The sequence below is a fragment of the Erpetoichthys calabaricus genome, chromosome 3 (genome assembly GCF_900747795.2).
Source record: "Erpetoichthys calabaricus chromosome 3, fErpCal1.3, whole genome shotgun sequence".
NCBI classification, from domain to species: domain Eukaryota; kingdom Metazoa; phylum Chordata; class Cladistia; order Polypteriformes; family Polypteridae; genus Erpetoichthys; species Erpetoichthys calabaricus.
Window position 1 is genome coordinate 276,504,254 of NC_041396.2, and position 18,195 is coordinate 276,522,448.

The following is an 18,195-nucleotide window of genomic DNA, read 5'->3' on the forward strand; positions in this document are numbered from 1 at the left end:
ATGCTAAAATATACTTGTATAGACTTTCCTTTTGTATTTGTAATGTGTAATTTTATATTAGGTTACCTCATTTTTTAAGCTTTAAGTTTCATTGTGTTTTAATTTTGGGGAAACTTAACTGTTTTTTATTTTATTTTTATTGACTTTTATATTATTGTTGATTTTTGTTTTTGTGTTACATTGTGAGGCATGTTATGCAGTTTGCTTGCAAAGTGCTATTTAAATAACTAAATAAAAATTATTATTATTATCTTTAAAGTAAACATGAAACTATTATTATCTTAAAAGTAAAGATGAAACTTGTTGTTTGTCCTTATACATTTCAGCATTGTAGGAGCAATTGCAATCTAGACTATATAGAAACCTTACTCTCAGGTGAAATAAGAATTTTACCCAGGAATCACTTCTCTCCCAAATCCCCCCATATATCTGACAGTAATTACATTTACATGCACACACAAAACTGGAATAAGGTGAGTAACCCAGTTAAGGCTGAAATCGGGGTGCACATTTACATGCACAAGTAATCTTCTGGAGTTCTACAAAACTTGCTGACGTAATTAAACAGCACATAAAAGGGTAAATGTCATCATTGGCCACACTGAATCCAAAAGTGAGCATGAAGCCTGTGATCATTTTCTTGTATTTTATAAATATGTTTAGTTCTTTATGTGCCGTCAAATAAATAACATTCATTCCATTTTCATATCCTTAAACTGAGCTTCCACAGCTGCGACATATGAACACTAGGCACAGTGCCTCCTGATTACACTGTTTCAGCATATCTAAATTAAATAAAAGTATTAAACCTACACTGACAACTTAATAGTATTTTTTCTGTTACTGGATTGCATGCAGCACACTCTTATCTACTTGGCTGTGCAATTGAGCTCTGCAAGGAGCAGCGCACCAATACATGTGATTTTTGTCTTATAGTGAGTGCTGCTGCTCCAATAATAATAACGTAGGTTTTCTTACTTGAATAAAATAAGTATTGAGTTAAGTTACTCGTTACTTTAAAAAGTAATTGAACTACTAAACAATTACTTTTTTATGTGTTATCCTACTGCACTTGTGATTGTGCTGCCAAACTTAACACAGTGCAGTACGTTCAACTCATCAGCATAAATTTAGCAATGAAATACTGACACAGATTATTCCAGCCAGGGGAAAGAGTAATGCAATTGCCGAGTTTTTGCCACCAGAAATTTATCTTGTGGATGGTTCCACGTTTGGTTTCTGAAAGATTGTTCAGAGCTGAGCAGACAAACAGTGCAGCAGACAATAAACTCCTTAACTGTAACCCAGTTAAGGGTGTACATGGCCAAATAATTGAGGTAAATCACAGAGAAATCTACTTCTGTTAACTAAGTTTCTCAGAGACCAAGGGTTTACATGGCATTTTAGGAATCAGGTTTCTGTGAATAACCTGATCATTAAAGCACAATGTAAATGCACTGAATGAAACTGATGCATTCATGTCATTAAAATAGATATCCTACTTTTCATCTCTGTTTACTGTCTGTACAGCAAAAAAGCTGCAGAAACTCTGCTTGGGAAAAATACATCAGCCGGGAATAAAAACGCTCCTTCTTCAGCCTTTGATAGCCCACAATAAAGGCTCAGCTTTCCAATCAAAATATGAGACTAACAATTTCAAAATGTTTCAGCTAATACATAGAGGTGTTTCACTGTTCTAAAGCTACAAGATTATTTGTGGGATTAGTGGCTTTCTAATTCAGCATTGTTGTCCTGAAAATGTTTGCTTGTCACTTGCTTTTACAGTAAGTCTGCAGCCAGTGTGTCTCTCTGTTTTTCTCGCTTTCTCTCTTTCTCTTCTTATTGCATCCAACTTGTTTGATGGGAGACACCAGCTAAGGAAAATTCTTTTTTAAAAGTCACTTGTGTTCTCAAGAAAGACTATTAAATATTTAGTTAAACGATATTTTGGTTGTTGGCTCTTTGCTGTGTCTGCTAGTTAGCATAAGCAGGCTGGGCGCTCCCACCATCCAATGACATTCAGGTTAGGTGAATTGGCAAAGCTAAATTGGTCCAAGTGTGTGTTTGGTGTGTGTGTTTGTGGTTGCCCTGCAATGGACTGGTGCCCTGTCCAAGGTTTGTTCTCTCCCTTACATCCTTTGCTAGCCGGGATAGGCCTCAGCACCCCCCATAATCCTGATCTGGATTCAGCAGAGTACAAATTGATATGACATAGCATTTCTAAAAACACAAATACTTAAAATGAATACCAGTTGTTTTATAATTCATCCATCCATCCATCCATCCATCCTCTTCCGCTTATCCGAGGTCAGGTCGCGGGGGTGTTTTATAATTTTGTTATATAATTAGTTTTATTATATCATTTTGTGGGTGGCGCAGTGGGTAGCGCTGCTGCCTTGCAGTTGGGAGACCTGGGGACCCGGGTTCGCTTCCCGGGTCCTCCCTGCGTGGAGTTTGCGTGTTCTCCCCGTGTCTGCATGGGTTTCCTCTGGGCACTCCGATTTCCTCCCACAGCCCAAAGACATGCAGGTTAGGTGGATTGGCGATTCTAAATTGGCCCTAGTGTTTGTGTGTGTCCTGCGGTGGGTTGGCACCCTGCCCGGGATTGGTTACTGCCTTGTGCCCTGTGTTGGCTGGGATTGGCTCCAGCAGACCCCCGTGACCCTGTGTTTGGATTCAGTGGGTTGGAAAATGGATGGATGGATATCATTTTGTTTTATACATTTTCTATAATATTTAATGTAAATCATATTGCTATTCCATCCTAAGTCCTGAAGCACAGTGTTTCATTATTCTCAATCACATGGAGTTTACTATCTATGATCTTATTCTTACTTTGTTTCACTAATTTTCTGATTTAATCTAAATTGAAAAGTGTCACTTACGTTGGATTCAGACCCCTTCACTTTCTTCACACCTTATAGTGTTGCAGGTTTAATTTTAAATGGATACATTTACCATTTTTTCCCCATTAATCTACACTCAATAACCCATAATGACAGTGAAAATGTCTTCAGGATGGTTTGCAAATGTATATGCAAATTAATATGTATTCAGACCCTTTGCTGTAGCGCTCCAAATTATGCTCAGGTATATACAATTTGCTTTAATTCTCCTTTTTCTTTTTGTGTCCCAATCATTATATGAAGCAATAAAACACACCTGAGGAATCACAAACCCCTGTGACACCAATTGTCCCAAACATTATGATGCCCTGAAATGAAGGGACCATGTGGAAAAAGTGTTGTCGCTTCTACAGGCTGTGACTGAAATGTATGCAAATGCCCTTAAATGAAAGTCGGCAATGTGCACTTTAGTCCTGTCTGGATTGTTTAATTTGTAATTTTAAGCTGTGCAGCACAGGGGTAAGGAAAAATGTGTCTTTGTCCCAAACATAATAGAAGACACTGTATGAATGTCTTTGTTGGTATTGTATTATTTTCAACTTTTCTGAGGAGACATCCAGATAACAATTTCATTGTTTTGCATACACTATGTACTATATATATAATATTTAACTTGCTTTAAAATGCAGCTTCGACTCCCAGTATACAATGTAGTATAACCATTTATATATTGTAATAGATAGCCAGGCCACAGACAGACACGACACCAATGTCCAAAAAACACACACGTTTATTACACTATTTACAATAACTATTTACACACTGTTGCAGTCCTTGGTCTTTCGGCCGCCTCCACTCCTCTCTCGCAAGCTCTGTCCACTTCCACCTGACTCCGTCTCCCCGAATGGAGTGAGGTGGCCCCTTTTATAATGTCTGAACTTATCATGACTTACAAACCAGAGCGCACATTAAGATCTCAAGATGCCGGTCTGCTTATGGTTCCAGGGACTAATAAAATAACAATGGGAGGTCGAGCTTTTAGTTACAGGGCCCCTAAACTGTGGAATGGTCTGCCTGCTACTATAAGAGATGCCCCTTCGGTCTCAGCTTTTAAATCCCGGCTGAAGACTCACTACTTCAGTTTAGCATATCCTGGCTAGAGCTGCTGATTAACTGTACAGACTGTGTCTCTGTTGTTAGTCATTAGCACTAAAAATAAGTAATATGATAGTTATAATTGGATACTAACCCTCACCTATTCTGTTTCTCTTCTCGGTACTCAAATGTGGCACTTGGTGCCATGGTCCACCTGCCAAGTTGTTTTGCCTGCCTAAGGAAAAGTCATCCCTGATGGAGGATCGCAGGAATCGTGAGAAAGAGGGGTCCTTTCATCGGATTGGCTGGCCCAGCGCTGTTTCAGTCGTGGAATGGCCAAATTGGGGAGGCAGCTTGATGGATGACGTCTCCAGGACTCTAAACATATCCAAATCTTATTATGTGATATCATCTACTGTTAAATTCTGCTCCATACTTCTAAAATTTTTATTTCTATACTGTATTGAGGATTTATTCTATTCTGTGTATTGTATTGTATTGTATTGTATTGTATTGTATTGTATTGTATTGTATTGACCCCCTTCTTTTTGACACCCATTGCACCCCAACCTACCTGGGAAGGGATCTCTCTTTGAACTGCCTTTCCTAAGGTTTCTTCCATTTTTTCCTACAAGGTTTTTTTTTGGGAGTTTTTCCTTGTCTTCTTAGAGAGTCAAGGCTGGGGGGCTGTCAAGAGGCAGGGCCTGTTAAAGCCCATTGCGGCACTTCCTGTGTGATTTTGGGCTATACAAAAATAAACTGTATTGTATTATATTGTATTATAATGCCCTGGATGTGCTCCAGGTGCCTGATGATGAATTTCCAGCAGCACTCCCCAGTGTGGTGGAAGTGCTACCCTTGCACCAGGAAGCACTCCAGGCGTACACCATCTCTGGTCTGTCAACACTTCCTGGTGTACTGGAAGTGCTGTCCTCCAGGGATCAAGGACCATCCAGGTGCCCAGGGAAGAGCAGTGCTACTCTCCCGGTCCCTCCGTCCTCCAGGCGTCCCGGCAGGGCAGGGTTCCTGGCCATCTATCACAACATACATATCCAGGCTGAAGAGGAGCCATTTGAGCAGTACAATCATCATCCAGTTGTTCAGTAGAGAATGCTGACGTTTGTACGCCCACTTCGGTGGAATGCAGACAGCATTCTTCTTACAGATGGCGTCTGGCTCCTAGAGGGTCCCCCACCATTATAAATCCCCACGTATTTTGCATATTCAGTGAGCTTTTTATGAAACTGGCCAGGTATAGATAACTACCATCTGAACCATGTTATTTATTAAGTCTGCTCGTCTAAGACCCAAATAGTATTTTTTTCCAATTTGTGCACAGTAGACCTGCTCTAATCAGTCATGGTCTCTGCCTAAAAGTGATGGGTCAGGCCTGCTTTAATCAACCAGGATCCCTACCTGAAAGAACTGTCCCAACATCAGCTGCATGTATGCTAAACAATTAGGCCCACAAATCACAATTATCAAATGGTTATTTCTCATTTTTTTTACAGGCACCTGTTCAGCTGGAAATGAAGGTTGGCTTAAACAGAAAAAAAATTGAGCAAAAACTCAGTTGTTAGAATGCACATTCACTTTAAACGGTTCCTTTTCATACTCTTATATCATCATGCTATATTTTTTAACAACCCTATCACATTAAACATTCAAATGAATGCAACATGGCTTCTTTAAATTTGGCAATTAACCTTTTGTTTATTTTGCTGCATTTACAGTGAAGGCCAATTGCAAAGCTACAGTATACACACACAAATGGATTTATTTATTAATAGTAGTCACAAAAAACTGATAATTACTTCCTTCTTCTAAAATTAAAGTTTGTTTCAGCTTCAGGTTAAGCTCTCTGGTATAAATTTCTTTTTTTGTTCTTCTTTGCATCTATGGCTGCTCTCCTGTTTTGCCAGTGCCAGATAATTTTGTTCGTTGAGCTTTTATACTGGAGCTGCAGGAATGAGCTACAGTAACTCTAATTTGCTAATTATAACCCACTGTTTGCCTAAATGAAACTGTTTAGAACACTATAAAAGAAAAGTTCATTGTTATTTTGTTGGAATTGAGTTCCTGTTAGTGTTGTCTTATTCTAATTCTTACTTTGTCTTTTATTTCTCTTTTCTTCATTATGTAAAGCACTTTGAGCTACATTATTTGTATGAAAATGTGCTATATAAATAAATGTTGTTGTTGTTGTTGTTGCTGGCACAAGTTTACACAGTTATCAAAAAAGTCATTAATAATTTGAAAAGCTCAAAGACCCCATGAACACAATTAGTGATTTTAATTATCAGGAAGTAATACATTTACAAGGGTGCTTACATGTCAGTGCAAAAGGCAGACAACCACATGTACACCCATATCTACATGTAGAAAAAGCCCATACCAAGCAGGTGGGGCAATGCAAATAAACTGAAATAAGAATGTTTCCCATTTTATGTCAATAGGTGTAGATAGGAACCTCATGAACTCCTAGCCATATTATTTAAAACCAGTAACGGTGTACTGCGCGATAATGTGCAGTGAACACACTTGACTTGAGCATTCCTAGCTTTCATCCTTTTTCTCTGTATGTTTACCATTCGTTTGCTCAGAAGCTGATGCGCTTTTTGCTTCCTGAGCAGCTCTTTTTTTCCCCACCCTAGCTTCCCGCTGCTTGTCTTATTTCGTCGGCATCTTTTCGCGTTAAAACTGATTAAGTTAGTTTTTGTGTTGGAATTACTTAGTACGTTTTTCTTATTTTTTCACTTAAGCTGGCACTTAAGTCTTCAATCTGCCTCAAGAATGATTAAAGATATGAAGAGGTAGGGGAAGTGATGGTGAAGGTGGTAGGGAATGAGAATGATGCGCGTACGCATGCGCCACACAGCAGCCCTGCTGCCCGCTGCCAAGAGCTGATTCTACAATTAAATAAAATAAAAATGAAAAGAGTAATAAAAATCATCACCCCAAAAGCGGATAGTAGACATCACGTAGTACAGTATATGTGTACTAAATTTCAGGTCAATAGGTCAAACGGTTTGCGAGCTACAGGTGATTTAAAATCCTGGACGGACAAACGAACAGCCACGGTAGCATATTATATAGAATGCATGTGACGATATAGATTCTTCTGGCAAGTAATAGAGAAGGCTCATAAAATCCAGTCTTGAATGTTCAGGCCCTGAACTTGCTCATGGTCACACTGGAGGATGGAGTGTTTTTTTAAATCTGTTATCTTATGGAATCAACACAAAATTCTTAACCAAATGTGGACACTGCTTTCCTGTTTATTGATTTGTTTTTTGTAAATATTACTCACTAAAATACAAACTCTCCTCTGGTGACAGGAACTTTCACCTTCATGCCATTTCTGTCAGTCAGTCTTGCACTGGATTCAGGGATAAGCTCTGGCTACCATTTCCCTGAATTGTTCCTGGAACAACTGAAAGGCAGCCCCCTAAATAGACACTATGGCTTGGCAAGAAGTGACCCTACTTAGTATAGAGTTGAAAAGAGAATGGGAAAAATGCAAACAGGAGGGAGGACAGAGTGAGTCAGGAGGTAAAGAAAATGTTTTGTGTGATACTATGGTGGGCAAGTGTGTCAGAAATGTGCAGCATAGTTGGCAGGTACTGTACATAGTGCATGTTTCATGTGATCTCTGATACTGTGGCAGCCATAAAGCATAAAATGGCTGCTCACACTAAGCAAGTTTCCATACTGTATGGCAACTCAAGCCTCTGTCACACTACACAACTTTTCAAGCGATTTTCAGTCTTGAGTCTTATGACTTCACTAGGGGGCTCCGCCCCCTGCTCGCTTCGCTCGCCAACCCCTGGTGTTGGGAATGACAAAGAGCGTGATGTATGAATGAGATATAGAATAGTGTGACGGTGTAGATGATGCAAATAGAAAGCAAACAATAAAGTGTGTGGCACAGTGTAAAGGTTTATTGGAAAATTTCTTTGTACACGCCGTTTAAGTGTAAAAGGTAATTCCAGGTCAGAACTTGTAAGGTCAATGAAGATGGTTATTGTTGTGATCAGAGTCAAGTTTGTCAGAGCTTAGAAAGAGTTGTGTCTCTCCAGGAAGTAATGGAATGACTTGGGTATTTATGTTTTACACATTAATATTTTTTGGACATAATATAGTGCGTTGTGTTAAAAGGGGCATTTGGTCTAATGAGATTGCTGTTCCAAATGTCTCTGTAACTAAGTCGTCGCAGATAAAGGCTTGAGGAATTGTAATAATATGTGGCTGAAGTCCATCTGTATTGGTGAGTGTACCATCTCTCAGTTGTAATAAGCAATTGTTATGATCTGATTCTGGACATCGTATCTTTTTTACTAACTATATCTTTTGAAAGCAATGCCAATTGTCTGCGTATTTTAAGGTGCACTGAACAATAGCTGAGTGCATGGCATCTGGAAGAATAGCTAATCACTGTCTAAAATCTCCTCCTCATAAAAGTACCTTTCCTCCAAATCGAATATTATTATTCATAAACGTTTGTAGAAGTTTATGAATGGTGTTGAGTAAGTGACTTCATGCCATTGTACATTCATCAATAATTAACATTTTTTCAAGACGGATGTCACGTGCAGTGCCACTGTTAATGTTCATAGTGGACACCGATTTGTAGGATCTAATGCAGTTGATAAAGATTTCACTTTCAGGTACATCGCTAGTTAGAAGGTTCTGTAGATATTCAGTATATGAATGTAAAGGAGGCAGTGTAATTTGACCCTTTTGACAACAACGTGTAAATGTATTACTTGTATTGCCAGTTGTTTCTTCAGGGAAGTGAACTGAATGACAATGATTGCAAATGACATTCATTAATCCGAATGAATTTTCCTGGTGTATGTTTTGCTTGTGCCGTTTGAGAGGCGCGTTGTTGCATGTGTAGTATTTGGGACGTGTTGTTTTGGAGCTGTAATCGATTTGCCTGTGCTGTGTGAGAAGCCCGTTGTAGCCTTCGCTGCCGTTAACATGTTTTGCTTGTGGTGTTTGAGTGCCACGTTGTTGCATGTCCATTATTTGTGACGCGCTATTTTTGATTTTTAATTGATTCGCCTCCGCTTTGCGCAAAGTCCGTTTCACTCTGTGTCGTGCATTGTTTGTATCGTGCCTTGTCCGTTTTTGTATGTCGGTCAGTTGAGCTTTCTGCTTTTGGAGTCTTGCTTGCTTGTTTTCTGGCCGGTCATATGCGCGTTGCTTTGCTCCCTTTTTTGTATGTCTGAGACGCGAGCTCTTTCTTTTGAAATCGTGCTTGTTTCGATGCAGCAGTTTGAGACGCGCGCTGTATGCGTCTACGTTCAATGTGTCTGTTCATTTGGGCACGTCTCTGTAACGGGGTTACTTGAGCTTTGCGTTTTTTGATCCGAGACATTTTTTCTCACGTATTTTCCGAAGCGCGTTGTATGCGCCGCCGTGTATTGTTTTTGTTTCATTCGTGTTCGTGTGTTTGGTCCCGTTATCCGATCCGAATCGTTTTGTACCCGTGACCGTGTATGCATGACTTGTTTGTTCCTCAGCGTGCGAAATATGTATAAGTATTAAGGAAGATCGCACTCACTGTTAATATGGAGCCTTTTCTCCAGTTGAACGGTTAATAGTGCTTTATTTTAATGAGATCCACCTATGCTGCCTAGTGTGAAGGTTTTGAGATGACGTATGTTTAATATGGACGTTTCCTTTAAATATGTGGCTTTGGGTGTCACTTCTTATTGATTTGGGGGGGGGATTGTTGTTGCGCGAGCGTCTTCTTTCTTTTTGTGTTCCTGTGTCTTGTTTGAATCCCCCTCTTTGTGTGTGTCCTGTCCCTTGCTTGTAGGGTCTGTGGGGCGGTTTTGTGTTCTTTTTTTTGTCTTCCATGGGCTTGTTGAATCCCCCTCTTGGTGTGTGTCCCGTCCCGTGCCTGTAGGGTGTGGGGGGGGTGTGGTCGTGCCTTGCTGTTGTGCGCTCGTCTGTTCTTTTTTTTTGATGTGTTTAGTTTCGTGTGCAATGTGTTTCGTGCTTTGCCCGCGTTTGACTACGTTTTTATGTGCCTTTTCCTTTTTTCGGTGCTTGTTGCGACTCATTTCTGTGACTCCTTTTTGTATGTGCTCACTCCTTTTTTCTGTGGTCTTGTCCACCTCTCGCGGCCCCTCATCCGCCTTTGTCGCCCTCTTTTGTCCGCCTTTCTCCGACTCTCGCGGACTGTTTTTGCGCCTGCGCCTCTCGCGGACCCTCATCCGCCTGTCTCGCCCTCTTTTGTCCGCCTTTCTCCTCATCCGCCTCTCTCGCCCTCTTTTGTCTGCCTTTCTCGGCTCCTCAGCCGACTCTCGCGGACTCTTTTTGCGCCTGCGCAGTACGTCTTTTTGCAGCTACGGCCCATTGCCGGATGTGCCTGCGTCCATCATCCGGTTTAGCATTCTCGGTTAGTAATATGGATCTTTCTGATGAGTTGTGTGTGTTGTACCACTGGCTGAACTTGCCATACCTGGGAAGCCTTTGTACAGACACTGGCTCTGTCAGGCAGCATGTTTTTAGCTGTCAGAATGTGGCATGTTCATCATACTTTGGTAATGTGAAATTTGTGTTAAAAAGTCATCCCCTGCAACCCCTAGTTGTGTAATCTGACATCCTGAAAGTGAGGAGACTGAGCAACTAGTTGTTAAATGAGACATCTCCTTCGACTAGAAGTTGTGAATTGTGCCGTCGGCTTTATTATGAAAACCTAAAAGAGACTTGAGCTCAAGCAAATTCAGATTTTTAATTTTTGTTTCTGTCTTTCATCTCTTCTGTCACCATGTAAGAGACCCTGTTTTAAATTGACCAAATTATATTTACTGTGTGTATTGTAAAAACCAAATCCATAGAAATTAAAAATGTCACAAAGTATGAATATGGTTTTTATTTGCTTCAGGCCTGTCAGTGTGCTATGTTCTATAAAATGTCTTCCATAGTAGACCCTACTTGAAAGCATTTAGATATGAGCAGTGTGTTCTATTATACTCAGAAATGGATTTGCCTGGGTTATACAGCATGAGGCATTGTCAAAGTCCAAATTTATGACCACCATGTTGCCTATCTACAGACCGAAGCCGGCTGATGTCAGACCTCCTTTTTTGCCTCACTAAGCCTGGAGTGAAGTAACATTTGTTTTTCATGACCACCCTGACTTACCAAATGTTAATATGTGTACTGTTTCCCACAAATCAGATCCAAGTGTAGTTGATAACCTGCTGGACTCAAACAATTTTTTCTTAAATTTAAGTATTGTTAGCTTTAGATGAAAGCTATTATTTCCTAATAAGTAGTTGCAACACGTTATTTAAATACTTGGAAGTATAGTGTTTCAGTTGAAATTCACATTGAGTAGTCAATAAACTTCCATTTATTTCTTAATCAAATTTAATTAGACATGAATTAAGTATAAAAAAGAGAATAGGTACATATTTTTTTTGTTTCTGTCATCATCATCATCATCATCATGAGCATCACTGTTTTAATGGCCATTTTCTATACCCAAGTTGACAGGTTGCCCACCAATCTTTTTCCTTAACTCTCTGAGGTCCAGGGTGTCTTTTAGAATGAGACCCATTCTCTTCATATCATCCGACACAATTGCCGACAACATCATCTTTAAACTCCCTTTGGGCCCATGCCAAAATGCACCATTTCACCCAGTCAGCCTCTGCCTTTCATTCCACATGCCCAAACTACCTTAGTCTATATCTATCACCTCTACATCAAGTCTTTCTCTCAACTCAGCATCCATCTTCCTCTAACTCCGTAATACTGCACAAGTCCACCTGACCATTCTTATCTTTGTACTTTTTAGATTTGTTTCTTGTTCTGCTTTCATTGGCCATGCCTCACTCCCATAGAGCGTACTAATGTTTATACAAACTCCTTACTTCAATGAGGCTCCTTTAGAAGTCATTGTGTGGGACAGCTCCTGAAATTTCTTCCATGCACCTCTCACCTTGGCTATCGCTGTTGTACCCAAACTTCCATCTGCACTTAAAATGTCACCTAAGTTTCAGAATTTCTGTCCTTTTCCCAAAATGACTCCATTGCCGATATCTAAATTTGCACTTAGCACATCAGTATCTGGCAGTCCTCTCACTCACTAACTGCAAACAAAGGTCACTTTTGTCAGCTGCAGGCTACATTTCACAACCACATTATTTGTGCATTCACTTCAGACAACCTGACCATTGGACTGAGTTTCTACAACACATTTATCACACACTGCTTGGCATTGTACTTTCCTTGTGCTCCTTCATTTCCAACTGCAATCCATCACCTTGTTTTTTGTTTCTTTTTTTTTTTGCATTTACCATGAAGCATTTCACTTCTGAACTTGATTTTCATTTTGCTATGTTCTACATCAGTTCCAATTCACCTTTTGTCATCAAAATAAGATCATCAGGATACAGTAGCTCAAATGGTTATCCTTTGTGCACTTTTTTGGTCACCACTTGCATCAACATCACGAAAAGCAAAAAACCCAAAAGCGGTCCATGTTACTGCCTTTCCTTTATCTTAAAACATTTGCTTCCTCATAAATTGATTACACTGCAGGCATTAACCATATCAAATTTTTTCAACACCTAGCCTACCTCACCACCTATCATGGCATTCTGCCATTTGTCTTCTCCAGATCTACAAATGCATAATGCAGCTCCTTTCCTTTCACTTGAGGCCTCGTGTATAAATGGTACACATGCACAAAAATGTTGTGTATGACCGTTTTGATGCTAATGTCGAGATATATAAAAACTAAACATGACGTAATAATACACACATTTTCGTGGAAGCCTAAGACCATGCATATGCACAGTTCAGCTCAGTTTTGTAAATGGGCAACACCCAGCATCAAAGCAGTGCTACTGTTTCTGTGTAGCTTCCCTTTCTTTTTTAGATTTGCATCCATGACTTGGGCTTTATCAAATACACCAAAATTAATTGCATATTGTTTACACATTTAAGACAATGGATTGTAATCAATTTGTAACAATATAATGGTGCATGAAACGGCCAAACTTTTCTAACTACCATGGTTGCTGTAGCGTTGTTAGAAGACATCACAAATGTTCTCTTCGTTCTCTTGTACTAATCCATGTCTGAGAAGTTAAGCAGAAGGAAGCTTTACATTTTGTAAAAGCATGCTTTGCTGAGCAAACAGAAGAATATTTGTCTAAAAGACTCAAGGTCTAAGCATTCCACACATGAGTCTGCCTTATCACGTTTTCCCTTAGTTTACATCTGAACGCCATAACAAAGGGGCCAAGAAATCAAGTTGCACAAGGGGCGTTGAAGGGGCTCAAGGATTGTGTATAATAAAAGTGTCGACTGTTGCATTTCATAAAGATATTAAATCACGCATTCTAGGGGTATAAAAACTTTGCCCCACCCAACAGACGGGGTTCAGAAGAGCCCTGACGCTGTCATGTAATATTGATTGCCTGCTTTCTGAAACTCTGCTCACTGTGACGATGAGAAAATAAAGCTGCTATATGACCACACCTGCTGTCTTGTCTGAGTCTTCGTCCACAAGACTTATGCACTTTTGGGCATTTTTATATCATTTAAAAAATGGAATTAAATATATGAAACACTATGATGGCACAAGTTTGAATATCTTTTGCAATTATCATGGAATCTACTGGTATTATCTAACTCCACTCATTTTAAGGTTCTCTTTTGTTATTAAATATCTAGCTTCTCAAAAATTGCCTTCTATTTCTTGTGTTGTCTGTGTTTTGAAGCGTTTGCCTTTTTTTACTTCACTATTGCTTCATAGCGATTAGTCCAATATCCATCCATCCATCCATCCGTTATCCAACCCGCTATATCCTAACTACAGGGTCACGTGGGTCTGCTGGAGCCAATCCCAGCCAACACAGCATGGTGGCGCAGTGGATAGAGCTGCTGCCTCACAGTTAGGAGACCCGGGTTTGCTTCCCGGGTCTTCCCTGCGTGGAGTTTGCATGTTCTCCCCGTGTCTGTGTGGGTTTCCTCTGGGTGCTCCGGTTTCCTCCCACAGTCCAAAGACATGCAGGTTAGGTGCATTGGCGATCCTAAACTTGTCCCTAGTGTGTGCTTGGTGTGTGTGTGTGTGCCCTGCAGTGGACTGGCACCCTGCCCGGGATTGGTTCCTGCCTTGCGCCCTATGTTGGCTGGGATTGGCTCCAGCAGACCCCCATGACCCTGTGTTCAGATTCAGCGGGTTGGTAAATGGATGGATGGATGATTACATTGAAACATTTTTCATTTTCATCAGCATTAGTTTAATTTTTGGTTTGGAGTTGTTTTCTAATTTAGTGTTTTTGGGATATGCAGGTGATGGGTGTAACAGAACAAGATGCAGAGGACAGAAAGATATGGAAGAAGATGATCCACTGTGGCAACCCCTAACGGGAGCAACACGAAAGAAGAAGAAGATGAAGAAGAAGGTATAAGAAGAAATATGTATAAAAGTATATATCCTAAACATAAAATATTCCAGCAATATTTGAAAAATTACTTCAAGTTATTTAGCCAACTAATGAAGCATCATCTCGAGTTCTGTATGCAGATTTGGTCTTCTTATTACAATAAAGACATAGCAGAACCAGAGCAAGTTCAGAGGAGAGTAACTAGGCCAATTCAGGTCTGAGAGGTAGAAGCTGTGAGGAGAGACTGAAGAAGCTTAAACAAACAGAGAATAAGAGGAGAAAAGAGTGAAATGTTTAAAATTATGGAAGAAGTTTGTACAGTAGTTGTTACTTTAAAATAAGTTCAACAATAACATGGAGATATAGTTGAAAATTTGTTAAGGGCAAATTTAGTAGTATTTTGGACAATCTAAGTTAATAAGATGGATGAGCTTGTTGGGCTGAATGGCCTGTTCTCATCACAGTTGCTCTTATGTTCTAACCCTAGAGAGCCAGTCAATCACAGAGCACACTCTCCCACTCGCACACCCATACTCACTCATACCGGGCCAATTCAGAGTCTTGGATTTTCTTCAGGCGAAGATGTAATAGCAAGATGTAGTCATTCCATCTTGCCTGAAGAAGGGGCCTGAGTTGGCTCGAAAGCTTGCATGTTGTGATCTTTTTAGTTAGCCAATAAAAGGTGCCATTTTGCTTGACTTCTCACTACATTCATAATGGCTAACATGGTACAACACCCTAGTACTACAAGGAAAGCATTGTGACAGTGAATTACTGTACGTGTTTTAGGCATCTGCAAACACATTTTGATCATTTTTGGGGTAATGTATCTCTCTGTTGTAACGTTATGGACAAGGTAACTCAATCTAAATTGAACTTGGCGCGATTAGAAGCCTACATTTTCTAAGCACAATTGCTGTTTTTATGTTTCTGCCCCAACAGAACACAAAGTATAACTGCACTGTAAAGCATACTCACAGTAAAGTAAATTTAAACAGGAATAATCTTATTGCATTTTAACTTTTAGGTCATTCCAGTCCTTAGTCCTAAATAGGGTCACAGGAGTCTGTTAGAACCTATCCCAAGTAGCATAGGGTGAAAGGCAGAAAAAACCCTGGATTGGGTGCCAGGACATCGCAGGGTGAACACACACACACACACACGAGCCAATATAGGATTGCCAATCCAACTAACCTGCATGTCTTTGGATTGTGGGAGGAAACCCCCACAGACACAGGGAGAACATGCAAACTTGACGGAGGGAGTACCTGGGACACGGACCCTAGTTTCCTTAATCGAAGGCAGCAGTGCCACTGTACTGCCCTAATATTTAGGTATTAGTCAGATTTGCTTTAGGATAAAAGTCATTTCTTTCATTAAACCAATTATTTCAATTCATATTATCAGGACCCCAGACCCAGCAGGGATCAAATGTGTTACTGTGAAGTAGCATATCCTTTTTTGTATTTCCATTGGCATCAACCAGTCATAACAATGAGTTGCATTGTCTTTCAATGCTTCTCAGAGGAGATTTTTTTTCATGGAAGTGTATACTACTAGTCTTAACTTTTAATTTACAAAACCATTAGAATTTCTGTGCAAACAGTGCCAACTCTCAAAGCTTTAATAGATTAAGACAATCCATATAAATTCATATGTATATACAGTACTGCTAGCAGCTCCCCATGCATCCATTTTTAAGCCTGTATTTATCAAACTATGCAGTCTCAGGGAACTGAAGGCAGGAAACTTCCCTGGATGGAGCACCAGTCACACACTTACTTGACCAGTTACACCTTGAGAGACACCAGTCAACCCAACCTGAATGCCATTTCAGAGAAAAAACCCACACCGACATTCCACGTAAACGGCAACTAAGTCAGGATTTGAACCCAGAGCTCTGGAGCTGTGCCACCAGTAACTTTGAAATTAATGAGTGGTTCATATTCAAAGTGCAATTATGCTTCTTTTACATATATATTATATATATGTTTGAGTTGGTTTTAAGGTATCAGATCATTTTGTTTGGACAATTAAAATGATCATCTGTTCACTTCAGGCTGTTGATTTTAACAAAAATACACAAACTTCTTTAACACAGGCAGATGACATGTAAGTAAAGTTCTTACCTCCTTGTTGTCTTTCAGCCTGTTGTTTAGAGTCAAACTATTGCAGTCAGAAAGAAGACAGATTAGTAGAAGTAATATCCAAAAAATCATGTTAATGCAGTTTGAGAAAAGACAAAACTAAAGGTAAAAGGACAGATATCCACAAATGCCAATCCAGGACGCTCTCCCTGTTGTAATTCAGAACTCAGGTCTTTTTTTGTCATATTTACTTAAAACCAAGGTTGAACAAACATGATTTTTGATCAGGCTCATCTGGAGCCATCGATTTTAAAAGCCTTCCCCAGGGCACAAGAGGATAAATGATGACCTTCCACAAACCTCTCCTCTAAAACATTGACTTTGTATTGTTTATGGTGATTTTATTCTCTCCATTTGAATTTCACCTTTTTATTAAATTCAATTTTATGTTCTGAACCCGGTCAGTTAGTGTTGGACTGACACCCTGCCCAGCTGGTACCAGCCTTGTACCCAAGGTCTTAGAACAAGTAGATTTAGAAAATGGATGGATGGATGTCCTCTGGGTCTTGCCTCAAGTTTACAGAGCTCACTCAGTGTGAATTTTGCTCTGCATTCTATGTAAAATAAGAACACAGAATGTAATGGGCAGTTTAGGAAAAAGAAATCATGATGTGAGTATGCAGAGTTAGTGAAAGCCAAAACAGAATGTAACTGTTGTGAGATACGCCCGGACACCACCAGACAGAGACCACGTCTTTATAAAAGCACACATTTATTTTCAATACACACAGTCCCACACAGCACGCAGTGCTCCCAGCACTAAACACCCCTACCACGGGCCTCTCTTCAGATGTCCGTGGGCCGCCTTTCCTCTCTCCACAGGAGCTTCATCCTGCTCCCACTCCCGACTCTAGCTCTCCGATTGTAGGGAGGCGGCCCCTTTTATTCCCCCCCAGATGTGCTCCAGGTGCTCGATGATGCTCTTCTGGCAGCACTTCCTGGTGTGGCGGAAGTGCAGCTCTTGCACCTGGAAGCACTCTGGGCGTCCCTGGAAGGATCTTCCTCCATCTTCCCGGGTGTGGTGGAAGTGAATGGTTCCTGGGCTCTCTGAGGCTCGGGGCACCCCCTGGCAGTGGCCATGGGCTTGAGCCTCCTTGCTCCTCTCCCGTGGTCACCTCAAGATCCAGGGCGGTTGCCCCCTCAGGGCCCAGGGGATGTATACACCACCTCCCGGTCCTTCCAGGAGTCCCGGCTGGGTCTGTCCCCCAGCCTCCTCTGACACTGTTAAAAAATAGAATTGATGAGGCTGGATTGTATTATGTAGGATTATAAACAGAACCTAATGGGTGCAGGCGAAAGAAGAAGAAGAAGATAAACAGAATACAGCTTGGCACTGGTTGCTTGTTGGGTTTTCATAACTCCATCCACAATGGAGGCTGTGAGCAGACAAGCAAAAAGTAAATGCATATATTTTTTTTTATTGAATTCATTAAAAGGAAATAACATTCCGTACAATCAAATTAAACTTAACAAAATTAAAATCAAATCAGCCCCCACCCATGGGAAAGACAGGAAGATCAACAACCAGAGCAAAACTGTTAAGAGTAGTAAAAAGAGAAAGGAGTCTATTCCCCCAATATAAATGCTTATTCTAAAATGTTATTGATTAGATCCTGCCAGGTTTTAAAAAAGTTTTGAACAGATCCTCTAAGTGAGAATTTGATTTTTTCCAATTTCAAATAGTAT

At 40.3% G+C, this 18,195-nt stretch overlaps 1 protein-coding gene across 2 annotated transcripts in view; it reads right to left on the bottom strand.

Moving 5' to 3' along the window:
- shbg (sex hormone-binding globulin) overlaps positions 1-16,703 on the bottom strand; it is a 48,323-nt gene extending 31,620 nt beyond the window's left edge. Inside the window, exon 1 of one of the 2 annotated variants that reach the window (XM_028798368.2) lies at positions 16,492-16,703. In XM_028798368.2, the coding sequence (XP_028654201.2) occupies positions 16,492-16,581 (90 nt within the window). In that variant the 5' untranslated portion in view covers positions 16,582-16,703. Of the gene's footprint in view, positions 1-11,836; positions 11,993-16,491 lie in introns of those variants that run through there. The other variant, XM_051925432.1, reaches the window with a different exon arrangement.
- Positions 16,704-18,195: the final 1,492 nt, after the last annotated feature.